The sequence below is a fragment of the Pecten maximus genome, chromosome 5, assembly GCF_902652985.1.
Source record: "Pecten maximus chromosome 5, xPecMax1.1, whole genome shotgun sequence".
Taxonomy (NCBI): Eukaryota; Metazoa; Mollusca; class Bivalvia; order Pectinida; family Pectinidae; genus Pecten; species Pecten maximus.
In genome coordinates this window covers 20481943-20502626 of record NC_047019.1, presented here as the reverse complement: position 1 = coordinate 20502626, position 20684 = coordinate 20481943, and the positions used below count along the sequence as shown (strand labels likewise).

Here is a 20684-nt window from a genome sequence, read left to right as displayed (position 1 = left end):
TGTTTACTTTGATAAATCATTTCAGATTCTCCTAAGATGATTGAATTTCAAATTCCAATTCAGATTCAGTCAATAATCATAGTTTTGGGATAATACAAATAAAGAGTTGATACAAAAAAAAATATTGGATTATCCATAACCCGACATTTCGATGTCTTGTTATTACAGGAAATATTTCATCATTCTAAACAAACAGAGCAAGATTGACCGACAAGAGATTGCCACTCTTGAAGACGACAAGGGTCGCTTTCTTGTCACTGCCGTCGAGAACTATATCCGTTGCCTGAAGGCTGGGGATCGTCACGACCTTCGTGTTTTCAGACTGACCTCGCTCTGGTTCAGTAACAATACCAACCAGGAAATCAATGAAATTTTACAGGTGACCTCTTTTTTGTCATCATTGGAAAGTCATGCATACAGAAACTTTCTTGTAGGCACGGAGGAGTGTCTCTGTGTCATTCTCACTAAAGAAATTTTTAAAGTGGTTAGATTTTCATTATAATTAGTCTGTCAAAGCACAATTTATTAATTTGAATAAAGATTATTTGCTGTATTGACTATGAAACAAATAAAAAAGATAAACTACAAGATAAAATGTTGTACATGTCAACTCTACAAAATAAAATGTTGTACATGTCAACTCTACAAGATAAAATGTTGTACATGTCAACTCTACAAAATTAAAGATCTTTGCAGCATTTATTAGATTTTGAATAATCAATGCAAATACAGTAGAATTTAAATTGCATTTGCTTTAGGATGGTATCGAGGACCTTGGTACATACAAGTTACTGCCCTTGATGTACCAGCTAGCCACCAGGATGGACACTCGGCCACACAAAGACCAGTGTCCTCTGTTCCAGACCACCCTCAATAAGGTGAGAGGTCATAACTGTTGAAAACATAATGACAAAATTCTATTTGTACTTGATATTGTGTGTGTGACTTAGATATTGATACTGTTCTACATCTCTTTTACTAATATTTTACAACAGGTGATAGAGAGGACTGCAATGGACCACCCACATCACACGCTCTTCTGTATACTCGCTTTAGCACACGCCAAAAAGGATGCTGACATCTTCAAAGACCCTAACAAAAAGGGCAAGTTGTCAAGGACAATGTCAGAAATGGCCAGAGAGGAAGAGGTATGATGTTATAGAGTCCTGTTGATGAATTGGAAAATTTTATGAAAAAAGGGTGGTAGGGTGGCACAGTGGAAACCAACCCACTTACCTTTCACCTAGGCAATCAGAGTTTGGTTCACTTATCTGATGTGAAAAGGTATGGGATCACATGCTTGGCCACGTGGGTTTTTAGCCCACCATCATCAGATGGTGGGCTATTCAAATCGCCCTGCGTCCGTGGTCCGTCGTCCGTCCGGCCGTCCGTCCGTCCGTCCCTCCGTCCGTAAACAATTCTTGTTATCGCCATTTCTCAGAAAGTACTGAAGTGATCTTTCTCAAATTTCATATGTAGGTTCCCCTTGGTGCCTAGTTATGCATATTGCATTTTGAGACCAATCAGAAAACAACATGGCCGACAGGCAGCCATCTTGGATTTTGACAATTGAAGTTTGTTATCGTTATTTATCAGAAATTGCTGAAGGGATCTTTCTCAAATTTCATATGTAGGTTCCCCTTGGTGCCTAGTTATGCATATTGGATTTTGAGGCCAGTCAGAAAACAACCTGCCCGACAGGCAGCCATCTTGTATTTTGACAATTGAAGTTTGTTATCGCTATTTTACAGAAAGTACTGAAGGGATCTTTCTCAAACATTTTTGTAAGTTCCCCTTGGTCTGTAGTTCTGCATATTGCATCTTGGGACCAATAGGAAAACAACATGGCCGACAGGCAACCGTCTTGGATTTTGACAATTGAAGTTTGTTATCGCTATTTATCAGAAATTGCTGAAGGGATCTTTCTCAAATTTCATATGTAGGTTCCCCTTGGTGCCTAGTTATGCATATTGGATTTTGAGGCCAGTCAGAAAACAACCTGCCCGACAGGCAGCCATCTTGTATTTTGACAATTGAAGTTTGTTATCGCTATTTTACAGAAGGTACTGAAGGGATCTTTCTCAAATTTCATATGTAGGTTCCCCTTGGTCCCTGGTGTTGCATTTTGGGACCAATCCGAAAACAACAGACAGCCATTATCGCTAAATCTTAAATTTTATATAGAGGTTCCCCTTGTTTGAAAAGTACTAGAGGGCTGTTTCTGAATTTACACAGATTAGTAAGACTTAGAGGAAGGGAAAAGTAGAGAAAAGATCAATCTGACATGGAACCTATAAAGATCATTCAATGGTGGGCGCCAAGATCCCTCTGGGATCTCTTGTTACAATTGAAGTTTGTTATCTCTATTTCTGAGAAAGTACTGAATGGATCTTTCTCAAATTTCATATGTAGGTTTCCCTTGGTGCCTAGTTATGCATATTGCGTTTTGAGACCAATCTGAAAACAACATGGCCGACAGGCAGCCATCTTGGATTTTGACAACTTGGTGCCTAGTTATGCTAATTGCATTTTGAGATCAATTGGAAAACAATATGGCCGACAGACCGCCATCTTGAATTTTTTACAATTGAAGTTTGTTATCTCTATTTCTCAAAGTACTGAATGAATCTTTCTCAAATTTCATAAGTAGGTTCCCCTTGGTCCCTTGTATTGCATTTTTGGACCAGTCTGTCCTGAAAACAACCTGGCAACCAAACAGCCATTATCGTTAAATCTCAAATTTCTTATATAGCTAGGATTCCCTTGTTTGAAAAGTACTGGAGGGATGTCTCAATTTGCACAGATTAGTAAAATGAAGGGAAAAGTAGAGAAAAGATCAATCTGATATGGAATCTATGAAGATCATTCAATGGTGGGCGCCAAGATCCCTCTGGGATCTCTTGTTTCTAGGTACTCTGGTTTCCTCCCACATTAAGACCCTTGCAATAATATCTGGGTCAACAATAGGGATTAATGTAAGTTGATATACATTGTAACTTGTTTCACAATTGCTGTAAACATTGATTTTAGAAATGGCAATAAATAAAAGATTAAATCAAATTTTGGTTGAATATGAAAAAGATGTATGCATCAATAACTTACAGGCCTACATGGATTATAATCCTGCTTTTTCAGAATGTCCAGAATTTAAGTAGTGACTGAAGGGTTAGGGATGTATGTCTGTATTTCAACATAAGTGACATATGTACTAAAAATGTCAGCATTACTTATGAATTCAACCCTGATTTACCGTCTACTGCTCAATAGTGCTGAGATTCTATATTCTTTTGATGACTGGATGATTGAATATCTTTTGTCGATTATTGTTTATAGGGGAGAATCGAAGCAGCTAAGAATTTGGTGGAGAGATTGAAGGCACAAAAGGGAAATAACTCTGTGGCAAATATCGTCAAAGACATGGAGAAGCTTTGTCTGGCTTACATAGAGTTGGCTAACTACCCAGTCACCAAGTACAAGGCTGAGACAAGTACTGCTTCATAAATTCTTCAGTAGTTGAAGGTTTTATTAGGCATGAATTGACCTATCTTGTATTAAGATATGTCACACCTAAGAATAAACAAATTTCCTCTAAAATCTTTGTGTGGAGGCACAATAAAAACCAATTTGTCACCGATACTATTTTGTGATATTATTCTGAAGTATAACTGAAATGATGCTCTCTGGTATAAAACAACTATTAAACAAAATATTTAAAAATACCGAATGACAAATTAGTGTGACAAAAAGATGCAGACCTTAAAAGATTTACCAGACTGAAACTATTTGATCTGTATTGTTGTTGTTACAGAGCCGATCCCTTTCCCTGGAATGCTAAAACTACCAGCAGTGAAAGATTTACGTAACATTGCAGTCCCCACAATGGAAATACCTGTAAGTGTATGAGGTGTCCCATAACTTACCTGTATGTTACCTGTTTGTGACAAATTATGGAAATACCTGTAAGTGTATGAGGGGTATCATAACTTACCGGTATGTTACCTGTTTGTGACACTTTATGGAATTACCTGTCAGTGTATGAGGTGTGCCATAACATACCTGTATGTTGCCTGTTTGTGACACATTATTAGCTCACCGGTTACGAGTAACCGAGAGCTAATGCTGTCACCCTGGCGTCGGCGTCCCACCCCAAAACTTTAAAGTTTTTCGAGTAAGTTTTTTGAAAGCTTATAAATCCAAAAAGTATACACCTCATGCCCTTCTTATTTAGTTTATACATTCATTAGAGGTCTAGGAATGATGTTATGGCAAAATCATGCAAAAAAAAAAAATGTGATTTTTTTCGCATTTTGCCATTTTGTGGACTTAAATTTTGGCACCAAAACCCACTTTAAAGTTTTTGGAGTAAGTTTTTTGAAAGATTGTAAGTCCAAAAGTATACACCTCATGCCCTTCTAATTTAGTTTATACATTCATTAGAGGTCTAGGAATGATGTTATGGCAAAATCATGCAGAAAAAATATGTGATTTTTTTGCATTTTACCATTTTGTGGACTTAACTTTTTTGGCACCAAAACCCACTTTAAAGTTTTTGGGGTCATTTTTTGGAAAGTTTGTGAGTCCAAAAGTATACACCTCATGCCCTTCTAAATTGGTTTATACATTCATTAGAGATCCAGGAGTGATGCTGTGGCAAATCATGCAGAAAAAAACTCACTTTAAAGATTTTGGGGGTTGGTTTTGAAAAGCTTGTAAGTCCACACCCTTCTTATTTGGTTTATACATCCATTAGAGGTCTAGGAGCGATATTATGTGACATACAATTTCAAAATGACATGCTTATACTTACATAAAAAATGAATGCAAAGTGTGATTGCTGCCGCCGGTTAGCTTTCGCAATCATTGATTGCACTTGTAGAAATACCTGTCAGTGTATGAGGTGTGCCATAACTTACCTGTATGTTACCTGTTTGTGACACATTATGGAATTACCTGTCAGTGTATGAGGTGTGCCATAACATACCTGTATGTTACCTGTTTGTGACACATTATGGGGTTTGCTACTTTTGAGTTCAGTGTGTCGTGACCAATATTTCTAAATGATAAAATACACACAGAAACACTCTCAGCCCTGAAACGCTGGTCTTTAGACTAGTATACAATATAGAATAAAAACCAGGAGTTACCAAAGTTGGATATACTCAATGTAGACAATGTATATGCTAGTGCCCTGCCTTTGTTCTATATAGAAAGTGAAATTCAGTTTGATCTTACATCAGGTACAATGATTTTTTTTTTATATTTCATATTGACAAATTTCAGGTGGACCGCAGTGGAAACTACACCAACATAACTTACATACATAAGTTCCAACCTACATTTAAATTGGCGGGCGGCATCAACCTCCCAAAGATCATATCCTGTATTGGATCGGATGGTAGCAGCTATCGTCAGCTAGTGAAGGTAAGGGGGAGATAAATCTTCTAACATTTTCCATTGATGAAATGCTCAACTGGAATAGACAATTATATTTTGTTCTTTTTAACAGTATTTGGATTAAAAGAAATAATAATTTAAAGGTAAATTGAACAGTTCTTGGACAATTTCCTCAAGTCTTAAACAAATTAAGAATTTAAAAATTCACATGATACCTAAAAAAAGCCACCTTTGAAGCTTTTGTATTGCTTTGACCACAGGGTCGTGACGACCTTCGCCAGGATGCTGTGATGCAGCAGGTATTCAGCATGGTCAATAACCTTCTCAAAAAAAAATCTGAGACGAGGAAGCGTGACCTTCAGATTCGCCAGTACAAGGTCATCCCACTGTCCCAGTGTAGCGGCCTGTTAGAGTGGTGTGAAGGCACACTTCCCATAGGCGAGTACCTGATCGGAGGTAAAGGGGAGGCTGAGGGTGCCCACAGGCGTTACCGTCCTCACGACCCCCTGGCAATGGACAGTAGGCGGGAACTTGCAGTAAGTAAATGATAACCAAAACTTTACTTATTATGGCTGTTAATAATAAATCTGAAAATTTCTCGTGAAAATGATTTTTATGTTGATATGCTTCAAAAGGCCTTAATATTTCTATAAATAGTTCTGTTTTCTTGGTTTAATATGACATTTTCATGGTGAACTTTGGCAGATCTCCAGATTATAATACACAACTATATTTATAGTCAATATCAGACCATTCAGTCATTCTCTTTTTCATGAAAATCAACTCCGAGCCTTGAAAGACAATAAGACCATGTTATTACAGTCTAAATATTGTGACTTACCATATTTATTTGACAAGAAGCCCATGCCCTGTCATAAACCCAGCCATGTTTATTGTAAAAATACTAGCAAATGCTTTTCATAGTCCTGCAATAAGCCCACTGTCCACCCTCTTAATAAAAATTTGTGATGGTACCCTGGGCTTCATACAGGATAAAGATGGTACTGCCATTTGTATTCTACTCTGGCTAGCCCCATCATCAGAGAACATATTTAATGTTACTTTGTAGGGAGTACATGCGAAACCGTCGGAGGATAAATACAAGACATTCCTAGAAGTGTGTAGTAAGTTCCGGCCTGTTTTCCGACACTTCTTCATGGAAAAATTTCCAGAGCCCGCTCACTGGTATGAGCGTCGACTAGCCTACACCAGAAGTGTGGCTACCAACTCCATAGGTGAGTAAATCTTATATGGTAGGCACTTTAGTATCTACAAATTCCATCATAGCGGAGTCTTTAAATTTAATGTATATTGCTTTAAGGAAACTGTCAATTGAGTTTTCAGATAGCTTTCCTAAATACCAATATAGGTGACACTGGTATTTGGAAAATAGGATATTATGAAACAAGAGAGTGGAGACAAAATCTGGCTCAATTACATTTACAAGAGCATTTTTATCAGGATATATACTGTACATTTAATTGTTTAAAGATGTTTTATACTGATTACGATTTGTCTTACATTGTGAGGCTACTACAACATTTCAAGCATCTTTTCCATTAAAATACTTTTAATGCTGTTGAGCACCTGTCTTTGTGATATCTGTTACAGTTGGCTACATACTTGGCCTTGGGGACCGACATGTACAGAACATCCTGGTGGACTGTAAAACAGCTGAGCTCGTCCATATTGATTTAGGTGAGTATTGATTGATTTAGTTAACTGAGCTCGTCCATATTGATTTAGGTGAGTATTGATTGATTGATTTAGTTAACTGAGCTCGTCCATATTGATTTAGGTGAGTATTGATTGATTGATTTAGTTAACTGAGCTCGTCCATATTGATTTAGGTGAGTATTGATTGATTGATTGATTTAGATAACTGAGCTCGTCCATATTGATTTAGGTGAGTATTGATTGATTGATTTAGTTAACCAAGCTCGTCCATATTGATTTAGGTGAGTATTGATTGATTGATTTAGTTAACCAAGCTCGTCCATATTGATTTAGGTGAGGATTTATATTCTAAATCAACCAAGCTCATTTATGCTGACTTTGGTAACGAATGAGTTCTGAACCCAGATAAACTTGCAGAAGCATTAATTAACATTGATGAATATTATGAGCTCAACATGGTTAAGTCTAACTACAATATGTTGTTAACTGTACTGACTTAATTGTCCTTCGTCTAACAGGTGTGGCATTTGAACAAGGCCGAATCCTACCAACACCAGAAACTGTACCGTTTCGTCTGACACGGGATATTGTGGATGGTATGGGTGTGTCGGGAGTGGAGGGCGTGTTCCGCAGGTACGGATATCCATAGCATTCAATGATGTCTCTCTTTACCGTCCTTTTGACTTGTTAGTTATCTTTGGAATTAATTAAATAACACTCAATATTTAATCTTCTAATAGGAAATTGTTACTAATATGTTTTTTCAACTGTGTGCAGGTGCTGCGAGAAGACAATGGAAGTTATGCATGACCACCAGGAGGCGCTGCTTACTATTTTGGAGGTGCTACTGTATGATCCTATCAACACCTGGTCCATGTCGCCTGCCAAGGCGTACGCACTGCAGCATCGCCGTGACCGTACTGACGAGGCTTCTGAACTCAATGTCACTAACACCGCCCGCGACATGCTAGAGATGGCCGGGGGCTCAGGTTAGTACAGTTGAGATGTTAGGTGCTTCAATATGTCATCTCCAACTTCCCTTAAATGATCCTGAGATGGTTCTGGGCAAGAATTGTTATTTGTTGGGATCAATCTGAAATCCAAGATGGGTGCTATTGAGCTGGAAATCAAATTTAAGGGATGTTGGGGATGTCAAGGATGTTAAGGAAAGTAAGTCAACAAAGTGTTGTTATTTTTTGGGCCCCGTAAAAACTTTTAACACTGTAGCCATGGCAACCATTTTGTAACATGATTGTGCAATAATGGTTTTCCTGAACAAGATGTATTCTTAACTTCTCAAGTTCCTCCAGTGGGTTTCAGCTCAGACTTTTCTAAAAAATGATTCTGAGAGACCAAGTATTGTTATTTTGCTAATCGGTGGCAAATGAAAGATGGTCACCACTTTGAAAAACACATTTTGAACTTCTCAAGTTCCACCAGTGTGGGATTCAGCTCAAACTTGAAGTCAGAAAAATAGATATGTAGTTCATTTGAAGGGGTTTATGGAATTAGGTTATAGTTGGGGGGAAAAAATTGTATTACTCTGGTACCTATTCCATATGGAGATCATTCCACCTTAAAGTACAGAACTACATATATAAACAATAAACTTTTACATGAAGATCACTCCACCTTAAAGTACAGAACTCCATGTACAATCAGTATACTTTTACATGAAGATCGCTCCACCTTAAAGTTACAGAACTCTAGGTACAATCAGTATGCTTTTACATGAAGATCGCTCCACCTTAAAGTTACAGAACTCTAGGTACAATCAGTATGCTTTTACATGAAGATCGCTCCACCTTAAAGTTACAGAACTCTAGGTACGATCAGTATACTTTTACATGAAGATCACTCCACCTTAAAGTTACAGACCTACATGTACAATCAGAACAACACTTTTAAATGAAGATTGCTCTACCTTAAAGTACAGAACTCCATGTACAAACAGTATACTTTTACATGAAGATCGCTCCACCTTAAAGTTACAGAACTACATGTACATCAGTATACGTTAACATGAAGATCGCTCCACCTTAAAGTTACAGAACTACGTGTACAATCATTATACTTTACTTTACATGAAGATCGCTCCACCTTAAAGTTACAGAACTACGTGTACAATCAGTATACTTTTACATGAAGATCGCTCCACCTTAAAGTTACAGAACTACATGTACAATCAGTATACGTTAACATGAAGATCGCTCCACCTTAAAGTTACAGAACTACATGTACAATCAGATCACTTTCTAAAGTGAAGATCGCTCCACCTTAAGATGCCGTACAGTAAACTTGATATGGATGTTTTCAACACAAGTAATATAACAATTTCGTTATCAGTTCATCAAGGAACCACATATTACATCATACATCTTGAATTAGAGGACATCGACTTTAGGCGACAAAATTCCTACATGGAGATCTTATTTTCATGAATATTCATGCTGAAACATACATATCTTTGAAAAGGTAGTGATCATCTGAATAGAACTATATGAATCAGAACAAAGGGACGGACTGAAGTGTAATTATTTCTGGAAGCAGAGCATGATGGATTATCTAGTTACATATGTATGTTATAGGGACAGAAAGTCTATATATACACAACATGATGCATGTCTGCAGACAACAAATAATGGCTTAAATTGGACCAAACATCAGAACAATAACAAGAAATTAGCTGTTTTAGAAAAACTGACTATAGAATGGCAGAGGAAATGATGGATTTATCAAACATAGATAAGAACACATCATTAGTAACAGCTCCAGAAGATTTTATCCTCTAACGAATATAAAATGCCTTAGTAATTATATATATTCACCGCATTCAGGCTAAAGTGAAATTTATGGATATTTATACAAAATGTCCAGGAATTAGAATATTCATGAGCTACTTTTATGCGTAATTGAATACATTTTGGATGGGTATCAGAATTGAACCTTGTCATGATATGAAGGAGCTGCTAGTCTGATTTCTATACCCGTGAAATCATAATAATTTAATATTTTGTGGTGATATTCAGAAATGTAAAAACTAGACAAGATTAAGGCTGTGATATTGTCAGGTCTGTCAGGGAAATGTTCACCAAACATGGTGTGTGGTGTGTTTGTGTGGTGGCTACATATCATACAATGACTTTCAGGGGCTGAAAATGATCTCTCAGCAAATACACAAGCTTATAAAAATAATCCAATTATCATTTTTTGAAGATTTTGTTCTATAATGTATTTGCTTTTCTATGTTATGAATATTATCTTTTTAGCATCTCTAGGTATATATAAGTGTTCTTTTTGCCAAGTGTATAATCCATCTTTTTATGATTAATTGAAGCTTGTTATCTAGATAATTAATCCTCTGGAATTACAGTGTCAATGTCCACAACTTTGCTTTGTCATTCTGCCTCGTTCTTTTACCTGGAAATTCCACTTACCCCTGGCCACAAGTTATACTTTTCTCTCAACTTTCAATACAATCCCTCTCAATCTAAAGCATTATACCAACCATAACACCACCCTCTCAATCTAAAGCATTATACGAACCATAACACCGCCCTCTCAATCTAAAGCATTATACCAACCATAACACCACCCTCTCAATCTAAAGTATTATACCAACCATAACACCGCCCTCTCAATCTAAAGCATTATACCAACCATAACACCGGTACCGCCCTCTCAATCTAAAGCATTATACGAACCATAACACCGCCCACTCAATCTAAAGCATTATACCAACCATAACACCCCTCTCAATCTAAAGCATTATACGAACCATAACACCGCCCACTCAATCTAAAGCATTATACCAACCATAACACCGCCCTCTCAATCTAAAGCATTATACGAACCATAACACCGCCCTCTCAATCTAAAGCATTATACCAACCATAACACCGCCCTCTCAATCTAAAGCATTAATACGAACCATAACACCGCCCTCTCAATCTAAAGCATTATACCCTGAACCAGAACACTTGCCCTCTCAATCTAAAGTCATATACCAACCCATAACCACCGCCCTCTCAATCTAACGGCTATTATACCACCCATTAACACCGCCCGCTCCCTCCAATCTAAAGCTATTTATCACCAACCCACTAACACCACCCTCTCAACTCTAAAGGCATTACTACGCAACCATACACACCGCCCTCTCAATCTTAAAGCCTTATACTCAACCATAACACCGCCCTCTCAATCTAAGCATTTATACCGACCATAACATCCGCCACTCTCAATCTAAAGCATTATACAACCATAACACCGCCCTCTCAATCTAAAGCATTATACCAACCATAACACTGCCCTCTCAATCTAAAGTATTATACGAACCATAACACCGCCCTCTCAATCTAAAGCATTATACCAACCATAACACCGCCCTCTCAATCTAAAGCATTATACCGAACCATAACACCTGCCCTCTCATCTAAAGCATTATACCAACCATAACACCGCCCCTCTCAATCTAAAGCATTATACCAACCATAACACCGCCCTCTCAATCTAAAGCATTATACGAACCATAACACCGCCCTCTCAATCTAAAGCATTATACCAACCATAACACTGCCCTCTCAATCTAAAGCATTATACCAACCATAACACTGCCCTCTCAATCTAAAGCATTATACCAACCATAACACCGCCCTCTCAATCTAAAGCATTATACCAACCATAACACTGCCCTCTCAATCTAAAGTATTATACCAACCATAACACCGCCCTCTCAATCTAAAGCATTATACCAACCATAACACGCCCTCTCAATCTAAAGCATTATAAGCATTATACCAACCATAACACCGCCCACTCAATCTAAAGCATTATACCAACCATAACACCGCCCACTCAATCTAAAGCATTATACCAACCATAACACGCCCACTCAATCTAAAGCATTATACCAACCATAACACTGCCCTCTCAATCTAAAGTATTATACCAACCATAACACGCCCGCTCAATCTAAAGCATTATACCAACCATAACACCGCCCTCTCAATCTAAAGCATTATACCAACCATAACACTGCCCTCTCAATCTAAAGCATTACACCAACCATAACACCGCCCTCTCAATCTAAAGCATTATACCAACCATAACACTGCCCTCTCAATCTAAAGCATTACACCAACCATAACACCGCCCTCTCAATCTAAAGCATTACACCAACCATAACACCGCCCTCTCAATCTAAAGCATTATACCAACCATAACATCGCCCACTCAATCTAAAGCATTATACCAACCATAAAACCACCCTCTCAATCTAAAGCATGATACGAGCCATAACACTGCCCTCTCAATCTAAAGTATTATACGAACCATAACACCGCCCTCTCAATCAAAAGTATTATACGAACCATAACACTGCCCTCTCAATCTAAAGTATTACACGAACCATAACACCGCCCTCTCAATCTAAAGCATTATACGAACCATAACACCGCCCTCTCAATCTAAAGTATTATACGAACCATAACACCGCCCTCTCAATCAAAAGCATTATACAAAACATAACACCGCCCTCTCAATCTAAAACATTATACGAACCATAACACCGCCCTCTCAATCTAAAGCATTACACGAACCATAACACTGCCCTCTCAATCTAAAGCATTATACGAACCATAACACCATCCGACTACCATTCATGTTTGGAACTTCTAACTACTTCCCTTACCTCACTATCTTAATTGGGACCCTCAACACACTGGCTCCCCCCATGGCAATTATGATTGGAACACCATTACCCACACTGATCAAATTGACCTATTTCCCCACTCTTTTAAAGATGGAACTCCCCTAAACATAAATCATATATCAGTCATAACCCCAAATCATACAGCAGTCCCTTCTCCATCCCCATGATAATATCAGCTACAATCCATACCCTAGCTCCCAGATATTGTTGCTAAAATCAGAAATTGAAAAGATTCAGCAAATTGAATACAGACCCCATGGACCTTTTATTTCAACATATGATGTGCATACATCATATCTGAGAACAAAATGATATGTATTTATCTGGCTTTGTAGATGCGCGTCATTATGAAATAACTAATTCAGTAGTACTGCTCTGTACTATATAATGTAATGGACATGTATATATACAACATCTACACATTATATACAGAATACCACCAAGCATGAATAATAAGCATGGTGGATTAACATCTAAACCAGGAGATGGAAAAAAGAGAAATAAAATTATCATTATTGTGTTTTTATCATTCATGGATGTGACATAATAATTAAGAGACCCTGGGGGGTGTCACTGAGGGGATGTGTCAGTCTGCGACACACCACCACCTGTCAAGCCTTCCAACAAAAACTCTCGCTCGTATTGCAATATTTACTGATCACATTCCCTGTTGTACCAGATATGCGATATATAAATGCCATGTGACAGATACCCCATTGTTCTCTCCTCATTTTACCTATACACATGATCATACTTTTTTTTCTTATTTTTTTTAGTCTATTAATTACACAAAATCAGGAGTATTTATGTATCCGTATTTTTTTTGTAGGTATTGTCTGTATTATTGCTCTAGGAGGTCTATATTTCAGCTTGTACAAAAGGTTAAGAGGCATTTGTGGTGTGAAGTTTTTTTGTTTTTTTTTTTGACAATTGGATAAAAATTAATCTTAATGTGTTAATGTTTCACTTACTATTTGTCACTGTACAATTTTGAGATAAGCTGTCGCTAATTCTGGAGAAGTATATAGTAGCTGGAATGATGCATTGTATTTCTCCAACTGAATGCATATGTTCTCTTTGATCCATTTTCGTTCATGCATGGTTAATTTTAAAACTAATCTGAAAAAACAAAATGGCTGATAGGCAGCCATCTTGGATATTAGTTGAAGTTTGTTATCACTATTTCTCAGAAAGTTCGTGATTGATCTTTTTTAGATTATGTAGTTTCCCTCAGTTTCTGATTAAGTAAGAGGAACAGAGAAAAGATGAGCCTTACAATGATAAGCCCCAATAATGAGCATTTGATGTAGGCACCAAGATCCCTCTGGGATATATCATGTTTTACCTAGAAGGTCAGTTCACAAACTTGTACAAAAGGAGATGGCTGCACATTTTTGGATAAAAAATTTACAGTTCAGCGATGACATCATTAAAGTATATATTCTGACTATCTATCACTGTAGGTAGTACGTGACACCTACAGTATATTAAAGTAGATATTCTGACTATCTATCACTGTAGGTAGTACATGACACATACAGTATATTAAAGTAGATATTCTGACTATTACTGTAGGTAGTACACGACACCTACAGTATATTAAAGTAGATATTCTGACTATCTATCACTGTAGGTAGATCACGACACATACAGTATATTAAAGTAGATATTCTGACTATTACTGTAGGTAGATCACGACACATACAGTATATTAAAGTAGATATTCTGCCTATCACTGTAGGTAGATCACGACACCTACAGTATATTAAAGTAGATATTCTGACTATTACTGTAGGTAGATCACGACACCTACAGTATATTAAAGTAGATATTCTGACTATCTATCACTGTAGGTAGTACACGACACCTACAGTATATTAAAGTAGATATTCTGACTATCTATCACTGTAGGTAGTACATGACACATACAGTATATTAAAGTAGATATTCTGACTATTACTGTAGGTAGTACACGACACCTACAGTATATTAAAGTAGATATTCTGACTATCTATCACTGTAGGTAGTACACGACACCTACAGTATATTAAAGTAGATATTCTGACTATCTATTACTGTAGGTAGTACGTGACACCTACAGTATATTAAAGTAGATATTCTGACTATCTATCACTGTCGGTAGTACACGACACCTACAGTATATTAAAGTAGATATTATGACTATTACTGTAGGTAGATCACGACACCTACAGTATATTAAAGTAGATATTCTGACTATCTATTACTGTAGGTAGATCACGACACCTACAGTATATTAAAGTAGATATTCTGACTATCTATCACTGTCGGTAGTACACGACACCTACAGTATATTAAAGTAGATATTCTGACTATTACTGTAGGTAGATCACGACACATACAGTATATTAAAGTAGATATTCTGACTATCTATCACTGTAGGTAGTACACAACACCTACAGTATATTAAAGTAGATATTCTGCCTATCACTGTAGGTAGTACATGACACCTACAGTATATTAAAGTAGATATTCTGACTACAATGTATCTATCACTGTAAGTAGTACATGACACCTTATTATCTGCTTGCAATAGAGCTGGGAGGGGGGGGGGGGGTATCTCGGTGCTTCAGCAGCATCATTTATATGCCCTCGCCATGAAATGGGGGGGGGGGGGGGGGGCATGTAGTGTTACCCATGCTAATCTCAGGACCTGCTGATGTGATCCTCACCAAACTGTGTTTTGTGGTGGTCTGTGGCAGTGGGGGCATTTATGTCTTATAGACATTTTCTGGGATTTAAAGGGATTTTGATCAAATTTGATATAAAGGTTAACTTTAAGAATACCTCTACTCAAGCAAATATGTTTGATGGTTCCAAGGTTAAACACAAGGTCACTGTTACTATTTATAGAAAATGTTTTTAGGGCTCCAGCAGTTTCATTATTTAATGCATTTTAATCAAACTTCATAGATTTGTCAAGTATTGAGGAGACTTCAAACAAGTTCATGTTTAGGGATTCCAAGGTCAAGAACAAGGTCACTTACTTTAAAAGGCAATCCCATCAAGCAACTTCATTTTTTAAACAGATTTTGATCAAAATTCATATATTGGTCAAGTATGAGAATACCCTAAATGATTTGGCCTCTGGACTTATTGCAGGATATTTCAGCGTGTGTACTTGGCTCCCGAGGGGATGTGTATCACATACTTGTGATGTCTTTTTTGCTATGAAATTATTTGAAACCTAAGATGAACTGTAGGACAATCTTTATTTCCTTTTGAAAACAGCCATTCAGTAATTGACCTATTATATATGACCTCCAGCAAGTTTTACTATATTGTGTTAGTTCTGTGATACATGAAAGTTCAAATAATTTCAATCTTCTGTTCAGAGAGTAATTGAAATAAATGAGAGACACAGGTTCCGTGGTCCTTTTGCTATGATTAAACAAATATTTTAAGTGTTTATCATTTCGTACTGACAGAAAGCTTTTTGTTTATCTGATCATTTCAAGGTTTGGTCACTTTTTCGGAAGGCAGGGATTAAAAGCCACAAGATAAAAGTGTGGATAATTTATGTCACTTGAAGCGATGGTATTTTAAATACATCCCCATATATCAATCAGCAATATTTAGAGTGACAGGCATCCTACAGTGATCTTTAAGTTTAAAATTGGACATGTGATCAAGTGTAAACTACAATGGCTGGCCTCCTCGGCAGGTCTATCGACAGAACTGTCACTGTCACTAACACGACACCCGATCTCTTAATGATCCCAATTCAGAAATGAAACACTCTCGTTATGAAATTTTAGCTGATGATTTGATATTCATCGTTTTATGGTTTCTGTCAGATGGAAATTACTTATGAACAGAATTTATGTATATATGGTTATAAAACCTCTGCGTAAGTTGTCTACTTTAACTCGCATGTAAAGAATTTAAATGTAGGGATCATTTTTATGTAGTCCTCGTTTCTTTCAAGCTTTGTAACTTAAGTTGGCTGGTTATTGTGTTTAAAGGAAAGACGTAATGTGTTAGAATATCTAATTTACATTTTCTGTGATTAGTATGATTTAGATGTACGAAGCAATGAGATGTTTACATAATAAACAAATGTATAAACCTCATTTTTGTACTTAATTTTTAATACTTGTAAAAAGATTGTAAACATACCACATAAGGGCAAATAAAACTTCAGACCTGCCAACTACTACTATTTTATAGTAATCTTTACTATTTTGTGGTGGTCGTTACTCTTTTTTCTCTCGAAATAGTAGCAAATTACTCTTTTTGATGCAATAGATTTGGCAAGAATTGTTAAGAATTACTCTTTTTTTGCTCAAAAATGGGCCAAATTACTATTTTTGAATTTGAAAGGTTGGCAGGTCTGAAACTTATATCTACATACATATCTTTTGAATTAAATAATCTTCGGTAATTATTGTCTGTTATTAATACATATAGATCGATGAATGTACTCTGCTTGGTATATTAACTTTTCTTTGTCATGCATTCTCACCTCCCTTACATATTTGTTATTGGTATGCAGATCTTTTAATGTGATTAATGGAGTCTTGTCACTTACTTCAGATCAGATCAGATATTATGTTGAAATTGACCATTGCTACATGTCTCCATGTGTCCAGCTGTTGGGAAGGTTGGGTGGTGTAATGGAAAATATATTCTTCCTTCGTTCACAAATTTTTACTTGTTGAAGATTTCTCTGTCATCCCCTAGCATGTGATATCTCTGTCATCCCCTAGGTTGTGATATCTCTGTCATCCCCTTGGGTTTGCTTTCTGTCATCCCCTAGGGTGTGATATCTCTATCACCCCTAGGGTTTGATATCTCTGTCCTCCCCTAGGGTGTGATATCTCTGCCATCCCCTAGGGTGTGATATCTCTGTCATCCCCTAGGGTGTGATATCTCTGTCATCCCTTAGGGTGTGATATCTCTGTCATCCCCTAGGGTGTGGTATCTCTGTCATCCCCAAGGGTTTGATATCTCTGTCATCACCTAGGGTGTGATATCTCTGCCATCCCCTTGGGTTTGCTTTCTGTCATCCCCTAGGGTGTGATGTCTCTATCACCCCTAGGGTGTGATATCTGTCATCCCCTAGGGTGTGATATCTCTGTCATCCCCTAGGGTGTGATATCTGTCATCCCCTAGGGTTTGATATCTCTGTCATCCCCTAGGGTGTGATATCTCTGTCATCCCCTAGGGTTTGATATCTCTGTCATCCCCTAGGGTGTGATATCTCTCATCCCCTAGGGTTTGATATCTCTGTCACCTCCTAGGGTGTGATATCTCTGTCATCCCCTAGGGTTTGATATCTCTGTCATCCCCTAGGGTGTGATATCTCTGTCAACCCCTAGGATTTGATATCTCTGTCAACCCCTAGGGTTTGATATCTCTGTCACCCCCTAGGGTGTGATATCTCTTGTCACCCCCTAGGGTGTGATATCTCAATCAATCCCTAGGGTTTGATATCTCTGTCACCCCCTAGGGTGTGATATCTCTGTCAACCCCTAGGGTGTGATATCTCTGTCAACCCTTAGGGTATGACAGATCGCATGTTCTTAAACAATACAAAGACCTCACAACCAAAATGCAATTATCACATCATGGCCACAGTGTGTTGCCATATTTATGCCCCCGTTATAAAATGGGGGGCATATAGTGCTACAAATATTTGTCGCCTCACATTCTGTCCCTTCCCAATTCAATCTTAAGTAGCTAATCTCAGGAACTGCCTATGCAATCCTCACCAAACTTTGTATACATAATAATTAAGTTAGATGTCTTGTTGTGCACCTTACCTTTTTTTACAGATCAAACATCCAAGATGGCTGTCACAGCCTCTGATTGGCTGAAATCATAAGCAGTAATAACTTTTGTTCCATTTGATGGATCTTAATTAAACTTGATGGGATGGATGATCATGACAGCCCTCATTTTAAATGAAAAAAAAATGCTTAATTACAATTCAAGATGGCCACCAAATGGGGCTTCTGATTGGTCGAAAGTTAGATAATGTCAGATTTTAATGAAAATTGGTATGTACATGTGGTTGAGATATACTAAGACAATGGCAGTGTTTAATTATGTGATTAAAAGACAAAATGGCTGCCATTTAATTACCCTCTGATTGGCTGAAATCATGTCAGTTATAACTTATGTTTTATTTGATGTTGATCACAATGTACTACCAATTGATGGAATTGATCAAACTTTGATAAAAAATATTTGAGAAGTTGGATTATACAAGCCAAAAAAATGTATGGGAGAATTATTAACTCATCCTCTTCAACATCTCAAACAGCAGTAATTCTCAGATGAAAAACTGATACTCTTCAACATCTCAAACAGCAGTAATTCTCAGATCAAAAACTGATACTCTTCAACATCTCAAAAAATTGTCATTCTCAGATGAAAAACTGATACTCTTCAACATCTCAAACAGCAGTAATTCTCAGATGAAAAACTGATACTCTTCATTTCAGATAGCGATAATTTTTGGATGGCTCCTGTGTTCAGTATTATCAACATCCAAGTATGCCTTGCGACAGTTTTGCCTCTTTGTTGTAGTGAAGGCTAGGTATGGTTGACATGTCCACTTAAGTGACGTTATAATTAGGGCACGATATCATTTACTTCACAGACGATTGTTGAGAAGAATTGCCGTACTTGTAAATTACATATTATAGTTGAGAATGGCAAGAGTTGGCAAGGTACATAACATTAATTTGTTCTCATAAGGGTGATGGACAGAAAAGTTGACAGGTTTACATTAGGACAGAAGATGTTGTGTAAGCTAGGAGTGTGTAAACCTCTCGAGTTCTCTCCTGAATTGAATTAGAATTTTATATTTATTTTATAATGCTTCTTTAACACCTCTGCCTTACCGGGGATATTTACTGTTGTAAAAGGATATTTCAGCTCTTTTGTTATAAATGCAAACACATTTTAGAAATTCAATTTATTTATGGTGAAATGTAATGCAAATAGTTTTTAGAATTTAATTTTGTATTCATGTTGTTGAAGTCACTAAGAGGAGTATCAAAATTCAAACACCACATACAATTAAATTTTATTTCTGCTGTGAAGTTCACTAAAAGTTCAGTTTTCTCATGTTTTAGATTTACATGTAAATAAAGCATTCATAGCCGGAATGGCCATCTAATAGTTTAAATTCTTTTTTCTTTTTTTTTTTATTGGGAGATCTAGAAACTGTCATTTGGATTAATTGGGTTCCATTTTGCACTAAATATGAAACCCGTACATACATACAGTGTAAGTTATGAAAAATAAAATGATGTAAATCTAGATCATATCTTATGGCCTAAACCCCCCCCCCCCCCCCCCCCCCCCCCCCCCCCCCCAAATCTCCTAGGCTCTGCCTTAATACCATCCCCAACCCCCTTAACATACCACCCACCATACAACACACACACATTAAACAAGAGATGACATTAAAGGAGTGCTTGTCACATGATATTATGATTATAAAAGAGAGTCTTCTACTTTTATATGGGAAATTAGTGTGGATTTTGGTTTTATTAAGTTTAGTTAAAGAGGATAGTGACTTAGTGAGTTGATGTCTATATGTAGATAATAGAGAAACTGAAATCTCTGTAGCCTGTAGGTATCATCCAACAATGAAATTGTGTTAATGTGATTGGTGTGTGAAATATTGCTTTAATATTGTGATAGCACCTGGGTACTTTAGTAACATGTCTCCTAACATATACAACTAGAGGAGAGGGAGGTAAATTTTTCACTTTGACCATCAATCCCCCACTAGGACTAATGGAAGATATTTTCTTACTGTATATTTACGATCCGACTATCTCTGTGTGTACTGATTTTACATGTGAGTACTATACCTCCATGGATGGTTGAGTGTCTTATAAAA

General features: G+C 37.1%; 1 protein-coding gene across 1 annotated transcript in view; it reads left to right on the top strand.

Moving 5' to 3' along the window:
• LOC117327466 (serine-protein kinase ATM-like) overlaps positions 1–20684 on the top strand; it is a 61405-nt gene that overhangs the window by 37648 nt on the left and 3073 nt on the right. Inside the window, exons 47-57 of the mRNA XM_033884468.1 lie at positions 169–379; positions 759–878; positions 996–1148; positions 3334–3487; positions 3809–3891; positions 5281–5421; positions 5655–5930; positions 6464–6629; positions 7006–7092; positions 7590–7704; positions 7849–8060. Of these exons, the coding sequence (XP_033740359.1) occupies positions 169–379; positions 759–878; positions 996–1148; positions 3334–3487; positions 3809–3891; positions 5281–5421; positions 5655–5930; positions 6464–6629; positions 7006–7092; positions 7590–7704; positions 7849–8060 (1718 nt within the window). The remainder of the gene's footprint in view (positions 1–168; positions 380–758; positions 879–995; positions 1149–3333; positions 3488–3808; positions 3892–5280; positions 5422–5654; positions 5931–6463; positions 6630–7005; positions 7093–7589; positions 7705–7848; positions 8061–20684) is intronic.